Source organism: Purpureocillium takamizusanense, chromosome 3 (genome assembly GCF_022605165.1).
Source record: "Purpureocillium takamizusanense chromosome 3, complete sequence".
NCBI classification, from domain to species: Eukaryota; Fungi; Ascomycota; class Sordariomycetes; order Hypocreales; family Ophiocordycipitaceae; genus Purpureocillium; species Purpureocillium takamizusanense.
In genome coordinates, this window is record NC_063070.1 from 2,875,331 (window position 1) to 2,898,147 (window position 22,817).

Sequence of the window (22,817 nt, forward strand, 5' to 3'; positions counted from 1 at the left end):
GCTGGCCGACCAATCGACTTTGTACCGCATGTTCCGACGACGCATAGGCTCAGTCCATCAGAGTGCCGAGGCGCTTTCCATTCATGATGTCTCCGCGAAAGCGTGAGAACTTTCGGGGAGTACATAAACAGTGCTAGTCCCTTATTTGCGTTATTGGCTATATGCGAGTTTCCCAGCAAGAGGTCTGGACGTCAAGAAGCCTCGATAACTTACTCATGCTGAAAGTAAGAACAAAGCAAGTATTTCATAGGAGAGGGATTGTATACTATTCACTTTCTAGGTAAGACAACTTCACGTTGCCTGGCACCAAGCACATAACGTAGGCGCGAGCAGATAGGCCAGTGGGAGTGTGCGGCATGGGCAGAAACTGCAAGTTATGGGTATGATCTATGTACCAAATTAAGTGTGTTTCGTATGTGAAAGACTCAACCTCCCGCGACCCGCCATAGCCGCAAAACCGCACCGCGTGTGCTGTATTCGTCATTCGTACCCTGCTTTCCTTCGCCCGCCGCCATGTGAATTACCCAGCCCGTCGGCTGTTGACTTGCTCATGGAATGCATCCGCATCATGCTGTTCCTTCGAAAGATGGAAAAATAGAGATGGAGATGACAAATGTTCTGTTACATCTCCCGCGCACATGGAGTTCCCGCCGCTCACAGGATGAGGGGCGCGGCGGCGAGCAGGCCGATCAGCAGGTTGGGCGCGTTGGTCGGGCCAGCGTTAGGGGGAGGAGGACGGGTGGCGGCCGTCTGAGAGGCGGAAGACGTCGAAGAAGAGGTGCTGCTGCTGCTGCTGCTGCTGCTGCTGTCGTTGCTGCCGCCGGCGGTGGCAGATCCGCCGCTGGAGGAGTCGGTGGTCGGGACGGAGCCCGAGTCGGAGGTGGTGGCCGGGCCGAGGGAGTAGCTGGTCGTGGCACCGTTGCCCGAGCTGTCCGACGTGGTGCGACCACCGCCGACTGAGTCGCTCGACGAAGGCGAGTTGCCACCGCCGCCGCCGCCGACAGCACACTTGGTGCCGCCCACGGCGCACGTCGTGCCCGACTCGCACCAGCGGCCGGTGGACGTCGAGCAGCACTGGGCGCTTGAGGGGATGCAGTACTGCCCGCACGTCTTCTCGCCCGTGTCGCAGGAGCCGCTACCGCCGCCGCGGCAGACCTTGCCGATCTGGCAGCAACCGCCAGTGACGCAGTACTTTCCAACCTTGCAGTAGGCGCCGTTGCCGACCGCGCAGCACGAGCCGGTGAGCGGGATGCAGTAGTTGGTGTCGCATGACTTCTCGCCGATGTCGCAGCCGCCACCGACCGCGAGGTTAACACCAAGACCGTTGTTGGCGACGGGGTTGCGCATTACGCTGAAGCCGGACAGATCCGCCGCGGCAGCCATGCCTGCAAGGGCGAGGAGGAGACCGGAAGCGACCATGATGAAGGCTTTTTCTGCTTGACAGGCTGATGAGCAGTGTAGGTGCACGGGAAGCGCAAGATTTTGTCCGACAGTGGCTGAAGAGGGTGCGGCTGCGGGACAGCAGATGTGGACGTCTTATACGGTGAAGGCTCGTGGAGGAACGAGAGACAAGCTTCTCTTCGGGACGAGGCTAGCCAACACCAACACCTAATAAGCCTGGCGACACCCCGAGGCTAATATTAAACAAGGGACATTCTCGTGGTGTCTGGCCCGTCGCCGGCCACTGGATCCCCGGCTCTTTGGGCATCGAGTCGTGCCGGCGGCGACACAAACGACGTGAACCGCGCCTGAGGCTAGTCGCAAAGCGACCAGGGCAAGCTCAGCCGCGAGAGCCTAGCCAGGGTCCAATGCAGCCACAAGTGACTTCCTGATGGGGCGGATGGCTGGCCCGCGTGGGCGCGCGCCGATCACAGCGCTCTCGACTCCGCAGCTATGTTGAAAGCTCTCGCTGCGACTGGTTCCCGCGCATCGGGCGGGCGTTCAAGGTGCCTGGCCCACCAGCGTGGCAGGCAGCCTGCAACTCTCGCGAGGCAGAAATGAACGCCTTGGCTTCGTCCCGCAACCTTCAGCCCTGGCTGGGCGCGCACCCCAATATTGTGGCTGCGGCCATCGAGACCGTTGGAGCTGTGATCGAAACGGGGAGCCGCATACGCAGGGAGAGAGAGAGATGCTCCATGTAGCATCGGTCTCAAAAAAATCTTGCCGTATCGAGTGCTGGTGCTCGCAGTTGCAGCATTGTCCACTACTGTTGCTTCTTCAGAGTTGAGATGAAGAGCCTGACAGCTCAAGAGCCGCATGTCAGCCCGGCGCAACCTCTCTCCGGCGGTTGTGGAGCTGGTCTTAGAGTGGAGATTGGATTGACCTGACTCCTTGCTACCCGCCAGATTCCGAACATCGGTGTCGACGGGCCAAAAACCAAGCATCCTGAGAAACAGCCTTGTCGGGTGGCGTCGCGCCCCCGACCGACACCCATGTCTGCATGCAGCCGCCTGAGTGTGAGGATGTCAGGGTGGACCGGCTGCAGGAGGTCGAAATCAAATTTGTTCCTCTCCAAGCGGCATGTGGGTGGTATTCAGGGGTGGCCGGCCCATCGGCCTCTCGCTTGCGTTCCGGCAGATGCTTCCAAGCAGCGACCTAGGCTGACTCGGCAGCCACTCCACTGAGACGCCCAAGTTGACGAGAATTAGCATCACCAGTGCTGTCGGTGGCATGTTACCTGGGAAGGCTGACCTTCAACCAAAAAGGTGATCCGATCGAGGCACGCGGCAAAGCCCAAGGTGCTCCATGGCTCCCACATCGGATGATCAAAACGGCACAAAAAGCTCCAACCTGCATCACTTCGATGCGGCTCTGCCTGGGAGGCGCAGCAGCTTGGTCGATCCCAACAACGTCTATTCTGGAATACAACATCAGCAAATGATCGCAAATAATTGGTTCATCCCAACTTCAAACTAACCGGCCCACCAATTTGGCCATACTCAGACTTGGTGTGTCATTCGGACGATTGTGCCCACGATACCTTCGCACGCAAATGTGACCTTCAGCTCTTCTCTCTTCTTCGGGTCCAAGCTCGTGATAAGCTCCTTGCCGCCAGTTAAACGCTTGACGCTACCCCGCCAGAAGTACATGAGCCTTCCGTCGTCACCTTCGATCATGACCGTCGTCCACGGTGTGTTCTTGCCCCACGATGGCGGTGCCTTATTTTCGTAGTTCAACGTCATTCTTGCGATCCACGCCGCTCTTGACGGAGGCCTGAGACCACATCCATGGTCAAGAACTGGTTCAACCTGAGGCCTTGAACTGTTTTGCACAAGTTCAACCTGCAGCGTCAAAAGGGGGAAGCCAGCGAGTTTGTGCAGCATCTGCTGACCAAATGGGGGATTGCGGCTCAAGAGCCGCTCGATGTGCCAAAAGTCGAGCCTGGTCAGCTCCTTGACAGTCTTTACGTTGGCCTCGATAAGCCTCTCCTTTCTCTGCGGCCCTATTCCCTCGATCTGGAGAAGCTCATTGTCGCTGCCCTCCCAGACGCCAGCCATAACGCTTCGGAGGACGTCGAGAGCGACCCCGACGCCTCGCCCATCCCGACGGGAACCGAGTATGTCAACAATGCAGCGCAGTGCGGTTTCGATTATTGAGTCCATGCGCTTCCGCTCACCGTATAGTTGGTGCCTTGCCTCGACAGCCAACTTGTTGGGCCAGGGAATACACTGAAGGCGAAGTTGCACCAACAAGAAGGCCTTGTGCCATGGCTCCGACAGGTTCTCCTTGATGGGGTACGGGATAGGGAGATGATCATTGACTTCTCGAAAGAGGCCCTTCTCTCCTCGGCGAAGAGGGAATGAACGGAGCTCGGTGGCCAGGCAAGCCTTCTGCAACACTTGTCCGCGGTCCGGGGCCTTGGAGATGGTGCAGAGTGTCGCGAAGGTCGGCGTCGCAAGTCTGTATCGGAGCCGGATCTGCTGCAATTCGGGGTCTTGCAACGCGACGGAGGCTGGTGCGCAACTTCCTGTGGAGTCGACGCCGGCTGTCTGCTTCTGAAGCGTGGGTTGCATCGTGTCGTCTCTTTAGAAGGGGGCCAGCGAGATGGATACCTTAGTATGCAGCGTCGGCGATGTGTTCCAAATTCGCTCCATGGGATAGAGAAGGACGGCCTAGAGTTCGCCGCTGCATGCATGCCTTGCAATGCTTCTTGAGTCTGGGGTCGCTCTTGCCTGCCCGACTCAACCTGGTCGCGCGGTTGCCAAGTTCCTCCGTCGCACCTACCTCGTCTTGTCGCTCAGCGGGAGGCAGTGACGAGCAGATGTGCGACAGAGCAGGAGACCAGCTGCCTTGGCTCTGCGGAACGACCGCCTTACTTGCCTATTGCACGTCGTCTGGCTATCGCGGGTCATCTGCCTCATCCGATGAACCGAACACGCCATATTTGTCATGCTATGGATGCCGTGCTCAATGTTGGAAGGAGAAGTCGTCTGCCCCGACCATGCGGCAGGCGCGTGTCTGCCAAATGGGCATGGGCGGCCACATCATCCTTCAGAAGATCCCCGCGGTCGTCTTTTCTTCCGCGAGACACAACCCTTTCACCAGTTCCTCTACCCAGCTTCGCCACCTCTCTCACCAATCCTAGACATCAATCACCATCGATCACCTTGAAAGTCCCGCCTTCACGACACACAGTTCCAAGCACTCAACCATGCCTGGCCCATGCTACATTGTTCCGCCTCACCTGCTTCGCGGCATTGCTGAGTCGGAACACAACTCGGATGCTACGCGTGATGGCGCCCGGGCGTCTCTCGCCTCCTATGAACGTTTGGCCACGGCGGTTCAGGAGCGTCTCACCGCCCTCAGCCAGGCATCGAAGCCCGGCATAGGCACTGCTCGGCCCGCGCCCTTCATTCCCGAGGCCGTCTTGGCCCGCCTGTCCCTGTCTGACGATGTAGATGGAGAAACTCGCACTCGTGCCAAACGTGATTTGGGCCACCTCTTGTCTTTAGTGGCCAGGAAGCCAGGTGGAGACGAAGGCAAGTTTCTTCTCGAAGTGTTAGATCAGCGGCCCTGATGTGTTTTAGATACCGACAACGACTCGGACGACAAGAAAGACGAGCCAAAAGACGCGCCATATCGTGCTGTCTACGACGCCAAGCATATCGAGGCCGAAGGCGACCTTCCTGGCGAGCTTGCCCGTGCTGAAGGTGAATCCAAGGTGAAGGACAAGGCCGTCAACGAAGCTTACGACAATGTTGGCCACGTTCTCGACTTCTACAAGGACAAGTTTCACTGGAAGTCCATTGACAACAAGAATGCCGATGTCATTAGCTCGGTTCACTTCGGAAGAGACTATGAAAATGCGTGTAAGATGTCACCCTTGCCACCTTTCACTGGATATTGTACCCGCTGACTTTCCCAGTCTGGGACCCTGAGAAACTGCAGATGGTCTTTGGAGATGGCGGAGAGTACCTGGGCAACTTTACTGGTTGCATTGATGTCATTGGACACGAGATAACACACGCTGTCACGGAGCACACCAGCCCCCTGGACTACAACGGCCAGCCAGGTGCCCTGAATGAGCACATTTCCGACGTTTTTGGCGTCATGATCAAGCAGAAGTTGGAGAACAAAGAATCGCAGGAAGCTGACTGGCTTGTTGGCGAGGGATGTCTCCTGCCCGACGTCAAGGGCCTGGCTCTGCGCAGCATGAAGAGCCCCGGCGAAGCTTACGACGATCCACGCTTCGTACGTCGACCCTGAACCTCATCATGGGGTAGCTGACCAGGCATAGGGCAAGGACCCTCAGGTCGACAACATGGACAAGTACGAAAAGACGTACGATGACAATGGCGGAGTCCACATTTACTCGGGCATACCCAATAAGGCGTTCTACCTAGCTGCCGTGGCGTTTGGGGGCTATTCCTGGGAGAAGGCAGGCCAAATTTGGTGGAAGGCGATGACATGCGGACGCGTTCCAGTTCGCTGCAATTTCAAGCAATTTGCCGACGTGACCATCGATATGGCCAAAGAAGAATTTGACGACGAGGCAGAGGACAAGGTGCGCAAGGCGTGGACCGACGTTGGTGTGATTGGGAGCTCTTAGAAGCACCGGTCCCAAGGTGGATGCATTATTGTCTAAGTTTTGGCGCCGACTCGGTAACATCTCTTAAGTTGGCATGCACGAAGACATAGAGACTCTCTTTTACAAGAAATAGCCCTAGAGCAGAGAGAATCATTGTCCGGCCCTGAGCACATGTCGAGTTGCGAGCTGGAGACGTGTGGGTACATTTACTGCACCAGTAAATGGCCTGGAGGTGGGGGATGCTTGGGACCGAGTGTGACAAGGAAGTAGCGGCCCAAACGTTGTACCATGTATATGTACAAATAGCGTTCGGGTTTTCAACAATCACATCCGGTATGGTGTAGTGGCTAACATCGCTCGCTCTCACCGAGCAGCCCAGGGTTCGATTCCCTGTACCGGAGTCAAGTCGCTTTGCGATTTCTTTTTTTATCTTCTACGGAGATCTACCTTTTTGCACCTTTTTTCTTGAACATAAACACTGGGGGCCAATTAGAATGCTGTTCTCACCATCGCGCGTTTGTAGATGCCAAGCCTGTATGGCTGAGAGGTCATGCAAATCTACGGCAAAGCGAAAAGGACAACTCTTGGCTGGATGAGGAACTTTATGTGTTACGATACCCCGGGCAGATGCAGGCCAGGGCCAGGCGGCTTCCAGTCCATTAACTCCCATGGGCACCTACCTCGGTTTCGCTGATGGGAGGTTCAAGGTTATTTATGTGCGGCAGCAGAGTGTGTAGCAATTATGTACGTAGCATCAGCGCATCTTGTGGTCCGCACCAACGACAAGCAAGGGCTTGATTGACTGGGGGTTGCACGATTGCGTTGCATTTTTGGCGTTGACGTTGTCTTGCTGATAAAAACGTTTTGTCCTTTGGCTTTCATGTCTCGCTCCCGGGTGCGACTGCGGATGCGGCATGTCGGGCTTTGTTAACGTCCAGTGGGGGGGATTTGCAGGTGGAATCTTGGAGAGAGAGAGGGGGGACAGAGAGATCCATGGATGCGGGAGGGGGGGCACGTGTTGTAACAAACGCACAGCAGGTTGGCCACAGTGCTTCATTTACCCGGGAACCTATCCCCCCCCCCCCCTTGTCCGCGACGTCGTACCAGTGGCGATGCGTGACCTGAAGGACATGCACCTCCTGGGGGACAAAGGGTAGGGTAGGGTAGGGGAGCCTGGCAGCGACAGGGCACACAGGTCGCACGGCCGCAGGCGGGTGTGTGTGTCTTTTGGGATGGGGGATTTTTGCGACGACACCCTCCCCCCCTGTTGCATGACGTTTTATTTTCTTCTTTCTTTCTTTTCCAGGTTGGCAGTTTGGCGACCCTTGGTTGTGGTCAATGTGGACGAGACGTCTTGATGGCTGGCCGTGTTGGGGGGAGGGAGGGAGGGAGGGAGTGATTGCAGGTGCGTTTCGCAATGCAACGAGGGCAGCGCGCACGGATGGGCAGGCAGGCAGGCAGGCAGGCAGGCAGAGGTAGGTAGTATCAGGGCATGCATGCTCGGGCTGGCTCGTTTGGGGGGCAGTTTGTTGTTGTTGTTGACGTTGTTCTCGTAACATGAGAAAGGAGCATACTGTACATCTAACAGCGCCAGTGCAGCGCAGAGCTGCGCAGCGTAGGCGCTGGTGGGCCTTGCAGACATTGGTGGGAACCCAACCGCCGCCGCCGCTACGACCCCGTCGACGTCGATTTGAAGCAACTTTGCGTTGCCAGACGTCCCTCCTCATTCGCTGGCCAGGCAAAGCAAGAGGAGAGATTGGGGGGGCGGCTCCGGCAGACCGGCAGGCCGGGAGGTGGAGAGGTGGTGCCAGGTGGGAGGGGAGGGGATCCAAGGGGGGGGGGACCCTTCGGCGCCTAGCCTGCAGGTACCCTTGAACTTACCTACCTTTACTTGCCCACTCAGGCACGTTGGCCGCGACAGGGAGAGCCATGTCGGTCGGCCAGTCGCCTAACGAGTTTTCTTTTTCTTCTCTTGTTGGCGATGGGGCCTCTGGAGGCGGAGGAGCAAAGTAACAAATATCAGGACCAACGAGAAGAGAAAGACGAGGGCGAAACGGAGAGGGGATGTTGATATGGATCATCATCGTCGTCGTTCGCGCGCATCATGCTGGCGGGGAGGGACAGCGACATGAGCTACACCCGCTGTATGTCGGCATGGAATCCCTGATGAACACCGCTCACAGGTACAGGTAAGTTTTCCACATGGACACGGTGGAGAGGAACGCTTCTCGGCACGGGGCGAGGCGAAATGGGGCTAAAGAAGAAAGAGGGCAATAATACTACTAGAGGTACGTGACGACACCGGCGGTAAGAGAGACCTTGGGGGCGAGCGCGATGTTCTGGGTGGTTGCCCCCCGCCGCTCGTATCTCGTGCAATCTAATTTCCCGATAGGTACTCATAGGGGAGGGGGGGCGCGCGCGCGCGCGAGCGGGGCTTGCAGATATTCGAGATGGTTGCTGTTGGAAGAGGGGGTGGGGGTAGGATGGGTGCCTGGCGCTACTACCCCGGGCCGAGTGGGTGTAATATCTTTCTTGCCCTTGTGTTATATCTTAGTACTGTTGTGCTATTGCTGCAGCGGATGGGCATTGGCAAAGGATGGATGTAGAAATCTTGATCGCCTGGGAAGAGAGCGTGCGGGGGAGGGGAAGGAGGAGGAGCTGGAGGAGTGTAAGAAGTGTTCAGTCGGGGCAGGGAAAGGGCAAATCCCGCGCTCGGACGCATCCGCTCGGTCCTCGTCCGTCTGATCTTTCTTTCCTCGCCTCGCTCCTCCACAGCATCATGGTCTCCCAAACAATAAAGAGTACGGTGCTTCGTACTTACTACCAAGGGGAAAGGAAGCGGAGGAGCCATCACCGCCCTGGGTCGTCTTGGCACCCGTGCCTTGGATGACGATGGGCGTTCCCCCCCTGTCCGGTCCTTTGTGCGTGCTAGAATTGCTTGGTAGCTACGTAGTACTAATCGTTTTGAGGCGTACTTTGTAGATGTATGGTCCGTACGTACAGGACTTGATAGAGGTGGATCTTGGGCGACCCTTCCTCGACTACCTACGTTATTAGTGAGAGGCGAGGCGGTGGGTGAGTGGGTGTTGAGGCTGGCATGACGACGACCGACGGCATCTTGCTGCACAGGAGGAGGACGGCGACGAAGAGAGACAGACGAGGGGGTAGGTGTGTGGATGGGTGAGCAGTGGGGGAGATGACGATGATGACCGATTCGGGGGCGATGGACCGAGCGGCGTGGACGGGCGGCCGCGGGTCGAATCTGGTCTGGTCTGGTCTGGTTGGGTCGGCGCGCTCTCTCATCGTCGTCGTCGTCGTGTCCAAATTTCCCGCGCACAAAGCGTCATGGAGTGGGACGAGCTTCACTGACTGTGCTACACTAGGCTCGACGATGAGGTTGTTGACTGGCTGGCTGGCGTACGCGCAGGGACGAGATCCCCCCCCATTTTTCTTCCTCTTTGGGCCCTTGTGCGGCGGATCCCGCTAGGCGACTTGGCCGTACGGTACGTACGCGGTTATACGAAGTAGTTGTAGCGGTAGTAGTAGATGCCAAGGCCCGTTGCTCAGTCGTGCTCGTCCGCTTATACGCCCGGCTGTGCGTAAGATGGGGAACGCTCATTATAGTACAACAATCGAACACGACACTCATCAGTACCTCAGTACCAGGTGAGTATGTACGTACTTACCCTGGCGGCTCTCGCCCTCCACATATGTACTAACCTACCTCCTCGATCACGGATGGCGGCTCTGCGGCTACCATCGCGGCACCTAGGCGCGAGTTACTTGCACACGGGTGGTGGATGAAGGGGGGATGAACAGAAGACGTGCAGGAGAGGGGGGCAAATATATCCTCTTTTGCGTAGGTAGGTAAGTTGTTCATGTCTAAACTCTGGGGGTAATCTAATGCCCGTGAAAATGCATCGACACACACGACCCGCAACTCAGGTATCCGATCCCCTCGCAAGATGTCCGGGGCATAAACGCGCAGCAAACAGCAGCAAAAAAAGACGAGAAAAATCCACCGCAACACCTCATTTCGGCGTGCCCGCCATACCTGCCGTCATCCATCGTATTAGAAAAGCAACCAAACCCCCCACCGCGGCGGACAAGAACGGATCGGTGGAGAGAACCGGCCGCGCGTGTCCGACCGACCGGGTGGTGGTTGTCGTTTGTGTGTTTAGAGCCGTCCTCGGTGCCACTGTGCATGTCTCTCCGTCCGGGCGGCGGGCGGGGTATGTTCTCTGCATAGAGCAATAGGAATCGACTCGTAAGGTGTTATAATATTATAGGATGGCCCCTGCTCCGCTGGCGTGCAGTATAGTAGTAGCGTTCGCGTAGGCTTCCCCCCTTTCTCATACTACATGCTTCGCGTTCGTGACCATGCTAGAAAAAAAAAAGGTACATCCAGAAGAGAAGACTCGAGGGGCAAGGCCGCCGCAGCTCCGCGCTCGCGCGTCGCAAAACGGACTACCTTACAGCAGGAGCTGGGCGACCAGGACACCGGCGCCGGCGAGCATCACGCTGCCGATGGCGGCGACGCCGCGCTCAGCGCCCGACTTGGGGACCGACGAGGGCGTGGCGGAGCCGGTGGCGGCGGGCGCCGTGTTGGAGGAGCCGCCGGCGGGAGTCGAGACGGTGGCGGTGGCGTTGCCGGAGCCTGACCCGGTCTTGGAGGTCGAGGAGACGGCCGTGGTCAGGGTCGTCTTGGACTCGGCGCTGGTGGTCTTGCTGGCGGCGCTGGACGCGGTCTCAGTCTCAGTCGACGAGGCCTCGGTGGTCTTGGAAGTCGTCTTGGTGGGCTTGGCGGTGCTGCTGGCAGCGCTCGTGGTGGTGGTGGTGTCGTCGTTGCCGCTGCCACCGACAACCTTGATGCTCTTCCAGTTGCCAGTGTTGTCGTTGTACACGTACTCCTTGACGCCGCCGTTGGCGGGGGAGTCCTTGCCGGCGTAGTCGACGATCTTGACGCTCTGGTAGTAGGCGTTGAAGGGAGCCTTGGAGTAGTCGGCCAGACCGCCAGCCCACTGGACGGTGCCGTCCGGAGCACCCTTGCGGCCGGCGACCCAGGTTCCGAGCTTGATCTGCATGGGCGTCTGGGGGAGAGAAGCGGCACCACCCTTGGCGTTGGCGGCCGTCAACTCACGGACCTGCTGGCCGTCGATGGACCACCAAACACCCTGAGACGTCCACTTGACGCTGTAAGTGTGAACCTGGCCGGTGGGGTTGCCGACGCCGTGGAAGGCACCACGGTCGTAGGAGGTGGTGTCTCCCTTGCTGAAGTAGTTGGTCTGGACCTGAGTGTTGTCGCCGCCAACCCACTCCCAATCGATCTATACATGAGTCAGCCACAGCCGCCCAAGGGCTAATTTATACGCCTGGAATTCCGTACCTCATCGAGATCATCGGACTGGAGAACAGCGCTGGTGACGATGCCCCTGCCGGGGGCGGCCTGAACCTTGACTTCGACCTCGCCGAAGAAGATGTACTTGCCAGTGTGGATGGTGGGGGCGTCGGCATCCTTGGTGATGGTGAAGACGGCGCCCTGGCCGTTGTACTTGATGTCGGTGCCATCGGCCATGGAGAAGCTGTTGCATGCACCCTTGGTGAAGTCGCAGCTCGTCGTGCCTCCGAAAGCAGGGTCGGCAGGGCAGGCTGCAGAAGCCTTGTCAGTACTTCACACACACACGCGCCGACTACGGTGTCGGTTTCTCAAGACGATGGCCGGCTTACTCTTCTTCAACGGGTTGCAGGTGGTAAACGTCTGGGCGGAGACGAGAGAAGAGGCGGCGAGGGCCACCGTGGCCACGGAAAAGGCCTTGGACATCATGTTTGCTGAGGGGACGAGACGCAACAAGGTATCGAAAGAGTATCGGGACGTGGATTCAGAGAGGCTGAAGCGGTGCCCTTTTGAGCGAGCGAGCGGGCGCAGAAGGGAATCGGGACTCGGATCGAACGAGAACGATGCAACTGATTTAGCGAGAGACAAAGAGACGAGGCGCGGTTTTCGAGGGAGGGCCGACGGTAAGAGAAGAAACGACAGGACCAGAGGTGTGTGGAAGGGGGGGAGGAGGAGGAGGAGGAGGAGGAGGAGAGCGAGATAGGCGAGCGATGGCTGAGACGGGGTGTTTTATTGTACACACGGTCTGGTCAGTCGGCTGCCTGCCTGCCTGTGAAGGGGGGGATGACTGGATGGAAGACAGCCGCAGAGCCGCCGCCGCCGCCGTCGCCGCCGTCGTCGTCGCCGGGGGGCGCAGGGCAGAGCAACGCCCTGAGGCCGGGTGGATCCATGGATGCGTCGGCGAGCTGGACAAAGGGGATGGGTTGATGGACACGAGGAGCTCCGTTGACGAGAGCACCCACACCGTCATCAGCCAAGCCTCTGGTCGAGCCCAGGGGTGGCGCCGCCGCACGATGGGCTGGGGGGCACAGCACGCGGGGGGGTGGGGAGCTAGGGAAGGGGGGGGGTGATGGTGTCGATTGTCAAGGGGGTGAGGCAGTCGTCTCTGCCTGGCTGTCTGGCTGTCTGGCTGGCTGGCCTCAGAAGGTGGGGGGAGGGGGTGTCAGGCAGGATGGGAGCCTTGAAGGAAAGATCCACAGGGGGGGTGCCCGGTGGTTTGGAAGACGAGGGGACCCCTGCAGCTGTTCATAGGCCGCGAGCGAACCAGGTCGTGGGCTCAGAGGGGGTCCAGGCCTTGGCGAACAGCTGGAGCTTCCGTCGTGTTGCGCCAAGGCGCCGAGACAGTTGATCCATGGATGCGGCTAACAGGCAGGAACCCCAGCCACCCTTGGCTCTTTTGGGGCGAACCCTTGGCCCAAAGCAGCCCGGGAGAGCCAATGCCAGGGCCTAGCCGGCCGCACCTGCCAGTCGCTGCCATCTACCTGCTACCTTCTACCTTCGGATAGGACAGGGCGAGGACGACGCCTTGGTGGGATGGTGGTGGTGTAGTGGTGCTCCAGTGGCGGCCGTCATCCTCTGCTGTCGTGCAGCGGGCGCGCTGCAGTTCGGTGTGCTGCATGCACCGCAGCCGCAGACTGCTGACTGCTTGACATGCTGAGACATCCGGGGGCCTGGTGGCTGACAAGAGCCTCGCCTCGACTCGCCTGAACGAGACGAGACACCACGGCACCTTGTGTGGCCCTCGCTTCGCGTCGGCTGCCGCTCGATCATCGGATGCTGATCGCGCGTTGTTTTCCCGGGGGCAGCAGCGCCGTTGTCTGAGCCCTGTGAGCGTGAGTCCCACGCACGACGATCGGATCAACAAACACCTTGCACTGCTGCTGGTGACGGTTGCCAAAGCCCCACTGCACATCGCCAACCAACAATCATCGCCGGTGGACGATGCCCGGGGCAGAGGCGGCGGCCGCGGCGTGGCCGGCCGCTACCCCATGCCCGAGGCGCTGCTGCAAGCGCCCCCCCCGGGGTCAAAACCCGTGTTGGACGGGCCGCAGCACCGCAGGTTCCCCGCGTACTACGACAGTGCATACCAGAAAGGAAACGGTAGCAAGGGCCAAAGAAAAAACGTGCGCATGCTCGTTTGTAGTACGAGAGAATGTGTGGTGCGACGGAAAAGCACGGTCGCATCGCGGACAAGAGGCATCACGTTACCACGCGCGCTCGCTGCTTCGGGGGGTCCTGGCTCCTGCAGGAGGGGAGGATCGTCGTCGTCGTCGTCGTCGGTCGTTCGATGGGACGTCGGCGCCCGCAGGTGGGTACCACTATTACTACATGTGCGAAGGGCACCACCTGCTGGAGCCTTTCTTGGCTCTCTCTCCCTCTACCGGCCACCGTCACGCACTTAGCCTCTGACGCATGGATGAATAAACTCCCCAAACGGTGCGAGACGTTGCGACACGGTGACGCCAGGAAGGAAACGGTCTGGTGGCGTGCGCCGCATCATCGGAGGAAGGACAAGACACGATCGGGATACACTGTACGCGCACGGTTGGCGTCCTCCCAGCCAGCTCATAAGAGAGGAAGTTTCTTCTCGCACCACGGTTCTGTTGCTGGATATCCATGGATGCAGAGGGACCATCGGCTCACGTTTGGAAGATAGGTATGCATGGCCCCTGGATGCCTGGATGCCTGGCTGCCCCCGGGCTATCGGCAACTTCGTACTAGCCACAAACGCACACACACACACGCACCCACACCATCGCAGCTTGACGCCAACCCCCCAAACCCACACCTTCTGAACGCACACCAACAAGGGGAATTGAACCCCCTTTCGAGAAAGAAAGCTGCTGCTGCCCTGGAACAATTGGTGCGGAACACAGAAGCAACTCCAAGTCTCACGTTCCCCTGGAGCCGAGCCGCATACATACAACCGGCTCTGTCCGACCTGTCTGCAGGGCACTTGTAGTGCGTTAGGTCCGGGTTCTCCCTCGCCGCCGGTGCGTCGACGGTTCAATTACTAGTCTGATTCATTCACCTGTCAACCTGTCAAAACCGTCGTCAACACCCGCTACTAGTTGCTTTGAAACCATGAAGCATCTTGGCGGACTCTGGCCCTCCCCCCTTCCTCCGCGTCCGGCCCGTCGCAATCGCACCGCTTTGTGCTGCCCACGGGCGCGCCGCCCGGCAGCAGCGGGGCCGCGCATGTTCCTGCGGAATTTATTTCTTCTCTCTGTTCCTGTAAGGGATGGAAAGTCAATCTTGCGTGACAACGGCTTTTACTGCGCCTATCACGGAACTTCGCGAATGTGTGTCACCAGTTCCCAACATAACGTAGTATGCACGTAGATAACGTAGGAAGGGGGAGGGCCCTGTGCCGATGCCGAGATGTGGCGCGGCAAACACGAGCGTCCTTTTTTCTTCCTTCCTTCTCCGCGCGGAGCTCGACGCGGCGGCACCCCCTCGTGTGCCCCTTCACTGGCGCCTTCGTATCTGGAGGGTCAGAAAGGACGCGCCGTGGGGCTGTGCGGCGATAGCTCCAGCGCCAGCTGCGAGCACGCGGGACCCCCTCTGCTGCCGGCTGACTCTCATCCATCTCGTCCTGTTGCCCTTTGTTTTTTTTTCCGCCTGTGTTGTGTGTGGTTTTTTTTTTTTTTACGGGGGTGAGATTTTTTTGCTTCTGCGGCCCCTGGTTCCGGGCACTGCCGTATTCGTCTGTCGCGACGGCGTGTTGGTCTTTTTTGTGTTTTTTTTTTCTCGTGCAGGCTGCTCGTTGTGAGCGGGCCCGTCCTGCGCACCGAGGTGCGTCGCTCGTCGCCTCGTACGAGAGAGAGTACAGTAAGAAGGGACTCGTATTTCTTTGTCAGTCATTCCGTCGGCGGTCGTCGCTCTTGGGATGCCGCCGGCGCGCGTTGTGGTGTTGTCGTTGGATCGTGCGTGACCCCGTCTGCCGGGGCCGGTGGCGTCTTGCTTGCGTGCCTCTGCCGTGGAGCCCATCTTTTTCTTTTCGATAGCTTAGCTTCCACGGGCGGGCAATTGGGGGAAGCTTCCATGCACCTGCTGACTGACTGACACCTGACCTTTTCTGGGGCGCAGCTGGCGGGCATCCATTCCCACGAATCCCCATCCACACCTCTTTTGCGACTTTCTGGCGCCGGCCCGGGCGCGTCCCAAGCGGCCTCCGCTGGGTGCCCTCCATTTGCGTCACTCCCGCTGCTAGTACGACTAATGCTTCTAATTTTACCGTGTGGTGTGCTCCTGCCAGGTCGGTGCCAGCAGCACCTCAGGGTCCTTGGTACCCTCCCAAAGTCAAAGTCGGTGACCATGGTGCTAGGCGGCGGGAGACGTTACCTCTCCGAACCTTCAATCCGCCGACCACCTCAGCCTAGCACTGACAGCACCTCGAGTAGCCACAAGGCACGGCGACATCACGGCCACCTGCCAGCCGCCACAGCACAGGGCGTGCCGTTCGATCCATCCCATCCCCCAGCCACGGCGCGTCTTGTGGGCAGCATTGAAAGGCCAGGAACAGACGTCAATGCCGCGGGAAACGTTCCCCTGACCCCCCGTTGTTACTGCTTGCGGCAGCTGCCAACCCAGACAACACGCCGCCGCCGTCTTCTCGCCCCCCCCTCCCCCAACGTCTGGCATTCGTGGCAGGTCAGGGGCAAGCCACCCACCCGTCATCAACCATGGCATTTCCGGGGGTGAAAGCTTCTACGTCCCGGATTTTTTAGCCTCATGGGCTGCATGGATTGCCGGGAGTTGAAACGCCCCCTCTGGTGCCTTGGCAATAGTAGAAGGCATGGTGACCACTGACGACGAGACGGAGGCTGGCACCGCCTGTCTCACCATTCCAAGCTCGCATCCTCGTCCTGTCCCAGCAAGCGAGCAGGTTTATGCGCATGTTCCCAGGACTAGGTAGCGATGGATGATGGTCCCAACCACCAGGTAGACCGCTCTGGATTCGATGCCAACGTTGCCATCTGTGACCGTTGGCTTTTCCCACCTCCTCCGGGACAGTCTCTTGCGTCCTGGCGCTCTGCTCTGGCACCTTGGGTACGACCCTCGCCTTAGCTCGACTGTCATGAAGGAATTCAACCCCTTCCTTTCCCGCAGCCGCACGCCGCGTGCCGCGTGCCGCATGCATTGATTGCTTGTTGGGACTGCTGGGTTTCCCGGGCGACACTGGCTCGCGGTGCATTCCAGTCCTGCTCATGCCACACCACCCCCCAAATTTTTGAGGGCTGTCGATCAGGCTGGCTGGGAGCCGTCCGCCGCCGCCTCTGCTTCTTCGCTCGCTGCCCACGTGTCCTGGTGCCACCGGCCGGCCACTAGTTGTACGTAGTAGTATGTACGTAGGACGAAGCTATCCATCTCCATCTGTGAGGATCAGCCGTCACTAACTGACACGTCCGAACCCCAAGCCGGCTACGGAAACAACGAACACTCTTCCGGACACGGGAGCGCCCGGCCTGTGCACAGCACATACATACTCGCTCGAACCACATACGGTAAGCCCCTCGCAACAAAGAGCTATTGCGGCGGCTATCTTCGATCCAAGTAGTGACCGGTTCGCAGTGGTGGTGTGAGATGTTGGGAGGCTCAGGAACTCGCATGCCTCCCAGAGTAGTTTGACCTAGCCGGCAACGGTTGAGGGAGGGTCCATCCACGCGTCCGCCCACGAAGGGTCTCACACACCCAATTCCGGAAGCAGACGGCGGCGGCACAAAGGAACAAGGACATTGTCGCGACAACAGCCCACCATGCCATTGTCAGGCCGACGACTGCTCTGGGATAGGACCTGAACGTTCGACGGTGACCTCGAAGCCGACATCGCTCGGGTCCCGCCCTGTGCGCCCTCCTGTTGCAAGAGCGCCGAAGCTGCCTCGCCGGATGGCGTATGAAGTGTCAACGCTGCGTAGGTACGTGTGCGAGGCCGCCATTACACAAAAAGCTTTGGCTATGTACCGCGTTGCTATTCGTCTTCCCTGCGCTGCACGACGGCCCGGAACCGGACACGGGCCACAGGTTGAATGCGCCACGGCTGCTGGCCGTCAGGTGGCACGCCACGAGAGGTTGTAGTAGTAGTGGCAGTAGTACCTGCTGATACTGTGCTGATTCGCAACGGCAGCACCGCGTGGCCTGGGCCACATGGCCATCTGCTCTGATATTGTCCATGGCGGGTGAGGCTCTTATTCACAGAGCCAGAAGAGAGAGAGCGACCAGAACAGAAACCCCCGTGCCCCGTTTTGGTCCGGACCGACATCTCTCGCTCTTGGTACGAACGGAAACGGTTGCGACTTTTTTATTTCTATTTCGGGCGAACCGCATCGGGCAGCGGCCGTCCGTGCTCCGGTGGCTTGACGTCCTGGACCGGCCGCGGCTTGCTACGGTCATCCACTGACCGGCATCACCGCCATGGAAATCGGGCTCCAGTCTTGCCCGTGTCCCCGTGACGCCTCGGCAACGTTACTAGGCACCAGGGAAAGACGCCGAGACGCATCTGGTCGGCGACGCGCCACAAACGGGTGGCATGCCATAAACGATGGGCGGGCATTGTGGTTCGGGTGAATCATGGCGCAGGACAACAATAGTGTCCGGGTACTTGCGGTCTTCACTGCACTGCCGTGTACGGTATTGTGCTGTGCTGCACGGGCAGTGCCGCCTGTCCTTTGCGAAGAGCGGACCGGACCGGACCAGAGAGTAAGGTGGTAACTCGGTACGATACTGTAGCATGGTGATCCTACTGTACATACCAGGTTGGTGGTTAGTGTCTCCAGCAGGCCTACGACTACCCGTTCGGAACCGGCGACCCTCCATAACATGTACGTATTGTCATCAAAGAAGCCTGACTGCCGACAGCGGGATGTTCGCCGCCAACCAACTGGCGCACCGGGCAGACCCCGGTCGCGACTCGCAACCGTCGGGACAATGCCCGCCGATCCATTCGTATTGAGCCAGCCCGCAAGTGGGGGAGGGGGGATGGAGGGAGCAGCACGCACGTTCGTACGTACGACATATTTGACCACCGCTCCAGCCTCGACGTCATCATTGGCGGTCCGGCGGAGTGGCCTTCACGGGCAGGAAGGACCCCTAGGCTCGATGCGCTGTGCTGCACTAAACCCAGTCACCTAACAGTATACGAAGAAGATATTGCGCTTTACAGTACTTCGTACAGTACACTGCAGAGCACAGCGGTTCTGTGTTTTCCGGGAAGCGTACGATAAGTATTTACCGTCGAGGCACGGCTTGTACAGGTCGGTTTCGGGCGCGGCCGAGCTGTCTCTTCATCGTTTGCTGCTGCTCGCTCGCACGCACGCACGCACGCACGCACGCATGGCGGGGTTCAGATTGCCGAAGAGCGTGGGCTGCGTTTTCCGTCCAGTGAGGGGTCCACTGCCACAAGCCCATTTCGCCCGACAGCTGCGCTCCCCCCTCCCCCACCCCCAGCCTGCCAGTCGTGGCTGCGCGTGCGCCAAGATCAAGACTGCCAGGGCGCATGGACGATTATTACTGTCCTAGTACATACCTTACGAATACTACTGCTACCACTAGCAGAGTGATGGTGGTGGTGGAGGCGGTGGTAGTGACGGACTGGTGAAGCGCTCGCCGTCATGGAACTACAAACGAACTCCCGAGTCGTGTCAAATTCGGCCGCGTGCTGCATGGGCGGCTCGCTGCCTCCCCCCCCCCTCCCCTTCCCTTCCGCCTGGGCGCGTCAACTTGAAAGACACCCGACCTCAGTGCTGTATTGAGGTAAGGTACTGTCAGTCAGTACACGCCCCTTCCGCTGGCTGGCGTTTGGCGCCCAACATGCCCATTCATCTCGCTCAGGTTAGGTCAGGTCAGGTCAGTTCGGGTTATAGCATGCATCCCGCCCGTGGCATTGTACCTCGCCGCACGTACATCCGCCCATACGGGACCGCGTACCTTCGTACTTCGTACCTTTCTCCGTCCGCCGTTGTTTTACGCCGTACGTCAGTCAGCCTCTTCCTGTAAACTCTCACTCTTTTCTTCTTTCTCTTCCCGTCCCCTGCTCCCGCTCCTATACCTAGGCCCTACCGATTTTCGCTCCCCTTTCCGCTCCAGCCGCCGTGTACGGTGTAGGTTCGGAGTCGTGCAGCACAGTCAGCTGCGCCTCCCCTCCTCCCCCTCTCCTCCCGTCGGCTTCGAACGACTCGGTTCGCCCTGAGACCCTCCCGGTTCGCTACGCCGTGCGAAGGACGTCATCGGCAAGGTCGAGAGGCATCTTGGGGCGCGTTTCGCTAGGCTGTCCGGTCCGGCCTCCCGAGCCCTGTGCGAAAAAGTCAGGCATCACCCTCAGCCACGCCTCTGGCCCCCAACACCCTGGCCTGCCGCTGCCGCTGCCGCTGCTGCCGGACGTGCCACTCACTGGCTGTTTGGGCTGAGTGCTGCGTCGTGCCGTCCGTGGAGTCTGTCTCCGCCTGGGTCGAGCACCGTCGGTCGCACGAAAGGCACGAATCCAGTCGCCCGCATACCTTCTTGCCTAGGTACCTCTTTCGCACGCGGGAGCTGCACCGCTATCCAGCGGCGCTCGTCCCCCGCCGCCAACTACCGCCAGACTCTCTCTTCCACTCTCCGCCTGCGGGCCTCTTGTTTCTATATCCCCCCCTCCCCCAGTCCCTTTACTGCCCCCGTACGGATGGCGCCCCACAACGACGTCGAGGCCTTCCAAGAGGTGCTCCGGAACAGTCGCCGGGTTCTCGCCCTCTGTGGGGCCGGCCTGTCTGCGTCGTCCGGGCTGCCGACCTTCCGCGGCGCCGGCGGCTACTGGCGGAGCCACGATGCCACCAAGCTGGCCACGATGCAGGCCTTCCGCACCGACCCGGGCATGGTGTGGCTGTTTTACGGCTACCGCCGCCACGCCTGTCTGAGGGCCGCGCCGAACCCGGCACACCGGGCCCTCGCCGCCCTGGCCAAGGGAAACCGGGATTTCCTGTGTCTGACGCAGAACGTTGACGGTGAGTGAGTGCTGTGCGCGCCGACGAGGCTAAACTCACTGTCTTCGGACCGTGTCCCTCCCTGTGGCCCTCGCTGGTTTCCCTGTTGGGCAGCCGACGGCTGTTGTTGGTCACCAGCCGGCCTGGGATGCACCAAGCACAACAGCAGCAGCGTGACGTATCTATATCCTGTCCCTGGAAAATACACTGGCAACAGCGACGTTGCGCGAGGAGGTCAAATGCTAATACGGAGACGGCGCTACCCGGCAGATTTATCGCAACGCGCCGGTCACCCGCCCGAGCAGCTCAAGAGCCTGCACGGCTCGCTCTTCGACATCAAGTGCAGCGCCGACGGCTGCGACTGGGTGCAGCGGGGCAACTTTGAGGATCCCTTTTGCCCGTCCCTGGCGCCCGCTTCCGAGGACCCGCCGCCTGGCGAGACGCTGCCACTGCTGGACCCGTACCATCGCATCAGGCACATCCCCGAGGAGGAGCTTCCCAAGTGCCCCAAGTGCCAGGCCGGGCTGCAGCGCCCGGCCGTCGTGTGGTTCGGGGAGTCGCTCGACGCTACCATGCTTGCGGACATTGACGCTTGGATGGGCCAGGGCAAGGTGGTACGTTTTGCCGAGAGCCCCCAGCGTTGCCTTTTTTTCGCCCGTGCCCTTGTTGTTGTTGCTGACAGAATTACATAGGATCTCATGCTCGTGGTGGGCACGTCGGCCCAGGTGTGGCCTGCGGCGGGCTACATCTCCAGGGCGCGAAGACACGGCGCCCGCATTGCCACGATCAACCCCGAGGCGGAGGAGGAGGCAGACGTGCTCAAGGTGCCCCCTGGTGATTTCGCCTTTGGTCAGGACGCGGCGATATGCCTGCCGCTGCTGCTGGAGCCGGTCATTGGCAAGATGGGAGAAGACGGCGAGTTCAAAAAGGGGTGATGGCGGGCGGCGGCGTGAACCATTGTCTGCGGTTTCCTAGCTATGGTGCAGCTGGCGGGGTGTTAGGGTTTGGGGCGGGTAGCGACGCATGTTGTTCTTGAGCCCCTCTCCGCCTTGGACGAGGGACTGTCAGGCTTCGTCACTGGGTCTCATGGGTATAAAATAGAGTGACTTGTCGCGGGGGGGTTCATGCCGGAATGGATAGCGCTGGGCGGCGACGGCGCGCTTTGGGTCTGGGATCATGATTTACGAAACGAATGCTCTTAATTTTGTTATCTACGTCTGTCGTCTACGAGTTTCACAAACATTGATCGGGGAAGCGGGGGAAGCGTGTCGCGATGACGGCCTGCACGAGGGACGACGGGCCGACTTCGGAGTCGTTATGGTGGGTAAATGGCTTTGAGCCGGGAATACTGGTTTCTGCTACTGTACTTCATACGAAGGAGTTCCGTGTAAGTGTCGCTGACGGGGAATGCTGGCTTCCAACGTTAGTTACTTTGTACGGATAAGTGGCAAAGTGGTTCTAACGGGGGTGGGCAGCGCATCCACCCTTGACGATGCTACTATTTCGTACTACCCCTCAGATGAGGTTGACGGACTTTCCATCTAGTCGTCTCAGGTATTACGAAGTCACTGACGTGGTGTAGCTACGCATGTATCATGATGATCCATTGATAAAGGACCGCTCAGCCACGAAGCGCACGAATGACACATGGGATGCAGTGCTGGTTGTTGTCTGGGGGGGGCAAGACTCACGTCGTTGACCGTGTGTCTGACCTGTTACCCCGCAGACCAGAAAGGGCAATGGCGGCGGGGGGGCTCGCGGGATGATCGTCGTCTCGTCGATGGGGCCATGCCGCGCTGGGGAAAGCTCCAGGGCGGCTGCGGGCGACGTCACTCGTCCGGGGCCATGTCCACTGGCCGGCCCTCTTTCTTTGTGCTGTGCCCGTGTCGTGCGTCGCGGGCAAGCAGTCGGGGCGTCATGAGTGAGCGCTTGTCTCGCCACTAGGCGATGCTAAATTGGATTTGGATCGTGGAATCGCGCAGTACTGAGGCGAGGCCGGAGTGGCAGCAGCTTGAGCTCGCCAGAAAGGCTCTGCTGTAGGTTCCCTGCATTCCGCAGGCTGCAGTGCTGGGCGCGAGATTGTGATACGCTCGGATGGTGCACCAAGAGGGAAGGAGCCTGGGTATGCTGTCGCGGGTTGCTCCTCACCGCTGCCGCCAACGGGGCAGTCGCGCCGGGAATTCGCCCGAACAGCGACTGACTACTGTATACGTACCATCTTCCCCGCGTTGAGGCAAGATGATGATGGGAGCCAAGTGTCACTGAGGAAGGAGAGGGTGGTAATATGTACGTACGCATGAAAGCACGAAGTAGGCCGGGTGACAGCAATGATAAACACAGGACCCTGCCAATCCGGCGCGCCGTGCAGAATGTCTCACTGACAGCAACGCGATGCTTGTCGTTGCTATCGCCGGTGCCTAACTCAGCTGCGAATCAC

General features: G+C 59.5%; 7 protein-coding genes and 1 non-coding gene across 9 annotated transcripts; 3 read left to right on the top strand and 5 right to left on the bottom strand.

Annotated features, from left to right (window-relative positions):
* Positions 1 to 654: 654 nt before the first annotated feature.
* On the bottom strand, positions 655 to 1,419 carry JDV02_004472 (uncharacterized protein; the record flags this gene model as incomplete). Its single annotated transcript, XM_047985692.1, has 1 exon — positions 655 to 1,419. One exon carries the CDS (start codon positions 1,417 to 1,419, stop codon positions 655 to 657), a length of 765 nt encoding a protein of 254 aa, XP_047841669.1.
* Positions 1,420 to 1,868: 449 nt separating this feature from the next.
* JDV02_004473 (uncharacterized protein) lies at positions 1,869 to 2,384 on the bottom strand (the record flags this gene model as incomplete). Its single annotated transcript, XM_047985693.1, has 1 exon — positions 1,869 to 2,384. The coding sequence occupies one exon, from the start codon at positions 2,382 to 2,384 to the stop codon at positions 1,869 to 1,871; it is 516 nt and encodes a 171-aa protein (XP_047841670.1).
* Positions 2,385 to 2,881: 497 nt separating this feature from the next.
* Positions 2,882 to 4,153, bottom strand: JDV02_004474 (DNA helicase). The gene is made up of 2 exons (XM_047985694.1): positions 4,053 to 4,153; positions 2,882 to 3,992 (listed from the first exon to the last, which is right to left on the bottom strand). Exons 1-2 carry the CDS (start codon positions 4,092 to 4,094, stop codon positions 2,940 to 2,942), a joined length of 1,095 nt encoding a protein of 364 aa, XP_047841671.1. The 5' UTR covers positions 4,095 to 4,153; the 3' UTR covers positions 2,882 to 2,939.
* A 381-nt stretch (positions 4,154 to 4,534) lies between these two features.
* JDV02_004475 (uncharacterized protein) lies at positions 4,535 to 6,163 on the top strand. Of its 2 annotated transcripts, XM_047985695.1 has the most exons (4): positions 4,535 to 4,979; positions 5,028 to 5,309; positions 5,366 to 5,691; positions 5,738 to 6,163. In XM_047985695.1, the coding sequence occupies exons 1-4, from the start codon at positions 4,652 to 4,654 to the stop codon at positions 6,047 to 6,049; spliced, it is 1,248 nt and encodes a 415-aa protein (XP_047841672.1). In that variant the 5' UTR covers positions 4,535 to 4,651; the 3' UTR covers positions 6,050 to 6,163. The 2 variants fall into 2 exon arrangements, with proteins under 2 accessions (XP_047841672.1, XP_047841673.1); XM_047985696.1 differs by having other exon boundaries at positions 5,366 to 6,163.
* A 194-nt stretch (positions 6,164 to 6,357) lies between these two features.
* Positions 6,358 to 6,429, top strand: JDV02_004476. Its single transcript has one exon. It is a non-coding gene; the product is annotated as a tRNA-Glu (tRNA).
* Positions 6,430 to 9,866: 3,437 nt separating this feature from the next.
* JDV02_004477 (uncharacterized protein) lies at positions 9,867 to 12,339 on the bottom strand. Its single transcript, XM_047985697.1, has 3 exons — positions 11,756 to 12,339; positions 11,415 to 11,677; positions 9,867 to 11,355 (listed from the first exon to the last, which is right to left on the bottom strand). Exons 1-3 carry the CDS (start codon positions 11,850 to 11,852, stop codon positions 10,501 to 10,503), a joined length of 1,215 nt encoding a protein of 404 aa, XP_047841674.1. The 5' UTR covers positions 11,853 to 12,339; the 3' UTR covers positions 9,867 to 10,500.
* Positions 12,340 to 15,071: 2,732 nt separating this feature from the next.
* Positions 15,072 to 15,413, bottom strand: JDV02_004478 (uncharacterized protein; the record flags this gene model as incomplete). The annotated part of the gene is made up of 1 exon (XM_047985698.1): positions 15,072 to 15,413. One exon carries the CDS (start codon positions 15,411 to 15,413, stop codon positions 15,072 to 15,074), a length of 342 nt encoding a protein of 113 aa, XP_047841675.1.
* Positions 15,414 to 19,776: 4,363 nt separating this feature from the next.
* JDV02_004479 (uncharacterized protein) lies at positions 19,777 to 21,935 on the top strand. Its single transcript, XM_047985699.1, has 3 exons — positions 19,777 to 20,401; positions 20,651 to 20,994; positions 21,073 to 21,935. Exons 1-3 carry the CDS (start codon positions 20,083 to 20,085, stop codon positions 21,313 to 21,315), a joined length of 906 nt encoding a protein of 301 aa, XP_047841676.1. The 5' UTR covers positions 19,777 to 20,082; the 3' UTR covers positions 21,316 to 21,935.
* Positions 21,936 to 22,817: the final 882 nt, after the last annotated feature.

Excerpts from the sequence above, each read along its gene's own strand:
- JDV02_004474 (XM_047985694.1), bottom strand. The coding sequence starts at position 4,094 with ATGGAGCGAATTTGGAACACATCGCCGACGCTGCATACTAAG. Across the intron at positions 3,993-4,052 it reads CGCCGACGCTGCATACTAAG|CAGACAGCCGGCGTCGACTC; the intron begins GTATCCATCTCG and ends ACGCTTCAGAAG.
- JDV02_004479 (XM_047985699.1), top strand. The coding sequence starts at position 20,083 with ATGGCGCCCCACAACGACGTCGAGGCCTTCCAAGAGGTGCTCCGGAAC. Across the intron at positions 20,402-20,650 it reads TCTGACGCAGAACGTTGACG|ATTTATCGCAACGCGCCGGT; the intron begins GTGAGTGAGTGC and ends GCTACCCGGCAG. Across the intron at positions 20,995-21,072 it reads GGATGGGCCAGGGCAAGGTG|GATCTCATGCTCGTGGTGGG; the intron begins GTACGTTTTGCC and ends AGAATTACATAG.
- JDV02_004477 (XM_047985697.1), bottom strand. The coding sequence starts at position 11,852 with ATGATGTCCAAGGCCTTTTCCGTGGCCACGGTGGCCCTCGCCGCCTCT. Across the intron at positions 11,678-11,755 it reads CTGCAACCCGTTGAAGAAGA|CCTGCCCTGCCGACCCTGCT; the intron begins GTAAGCCGGCCA and ends AGGCTTCTGCAG. Across the intron at positions 11,356-11,414 it reads AGTCCGATGATCTCGATGAG|ATCGATTGGGAGTGGGTTGG; the intron begins GTACGGAATTCC and ends ACTCATGTATAG.
- JDV02_004475 (XM_047985695.1), top strand. The coding sequence starts at position 4,652 with ATGCCTGGCCCATGCTACATTGTTCCGCCTCACCTGCTTCGCGGCATT. Across the intron at positions 4,980-5,027 it reads GAAGCCAGGTGGAGACGAAG|ATACCGACAACGACTCGGAC; the intron begins GCAAGTTTCTTC and ends GATGTGTTTTAG. Across the intron at positions 5,310-5,365 it reads AAGAGACTATGAAAATGCGT|TCTGGGACCCTGAGAAACTG; the intron begins GTAAGATGTCAC and ends TGACTTTCCCAG.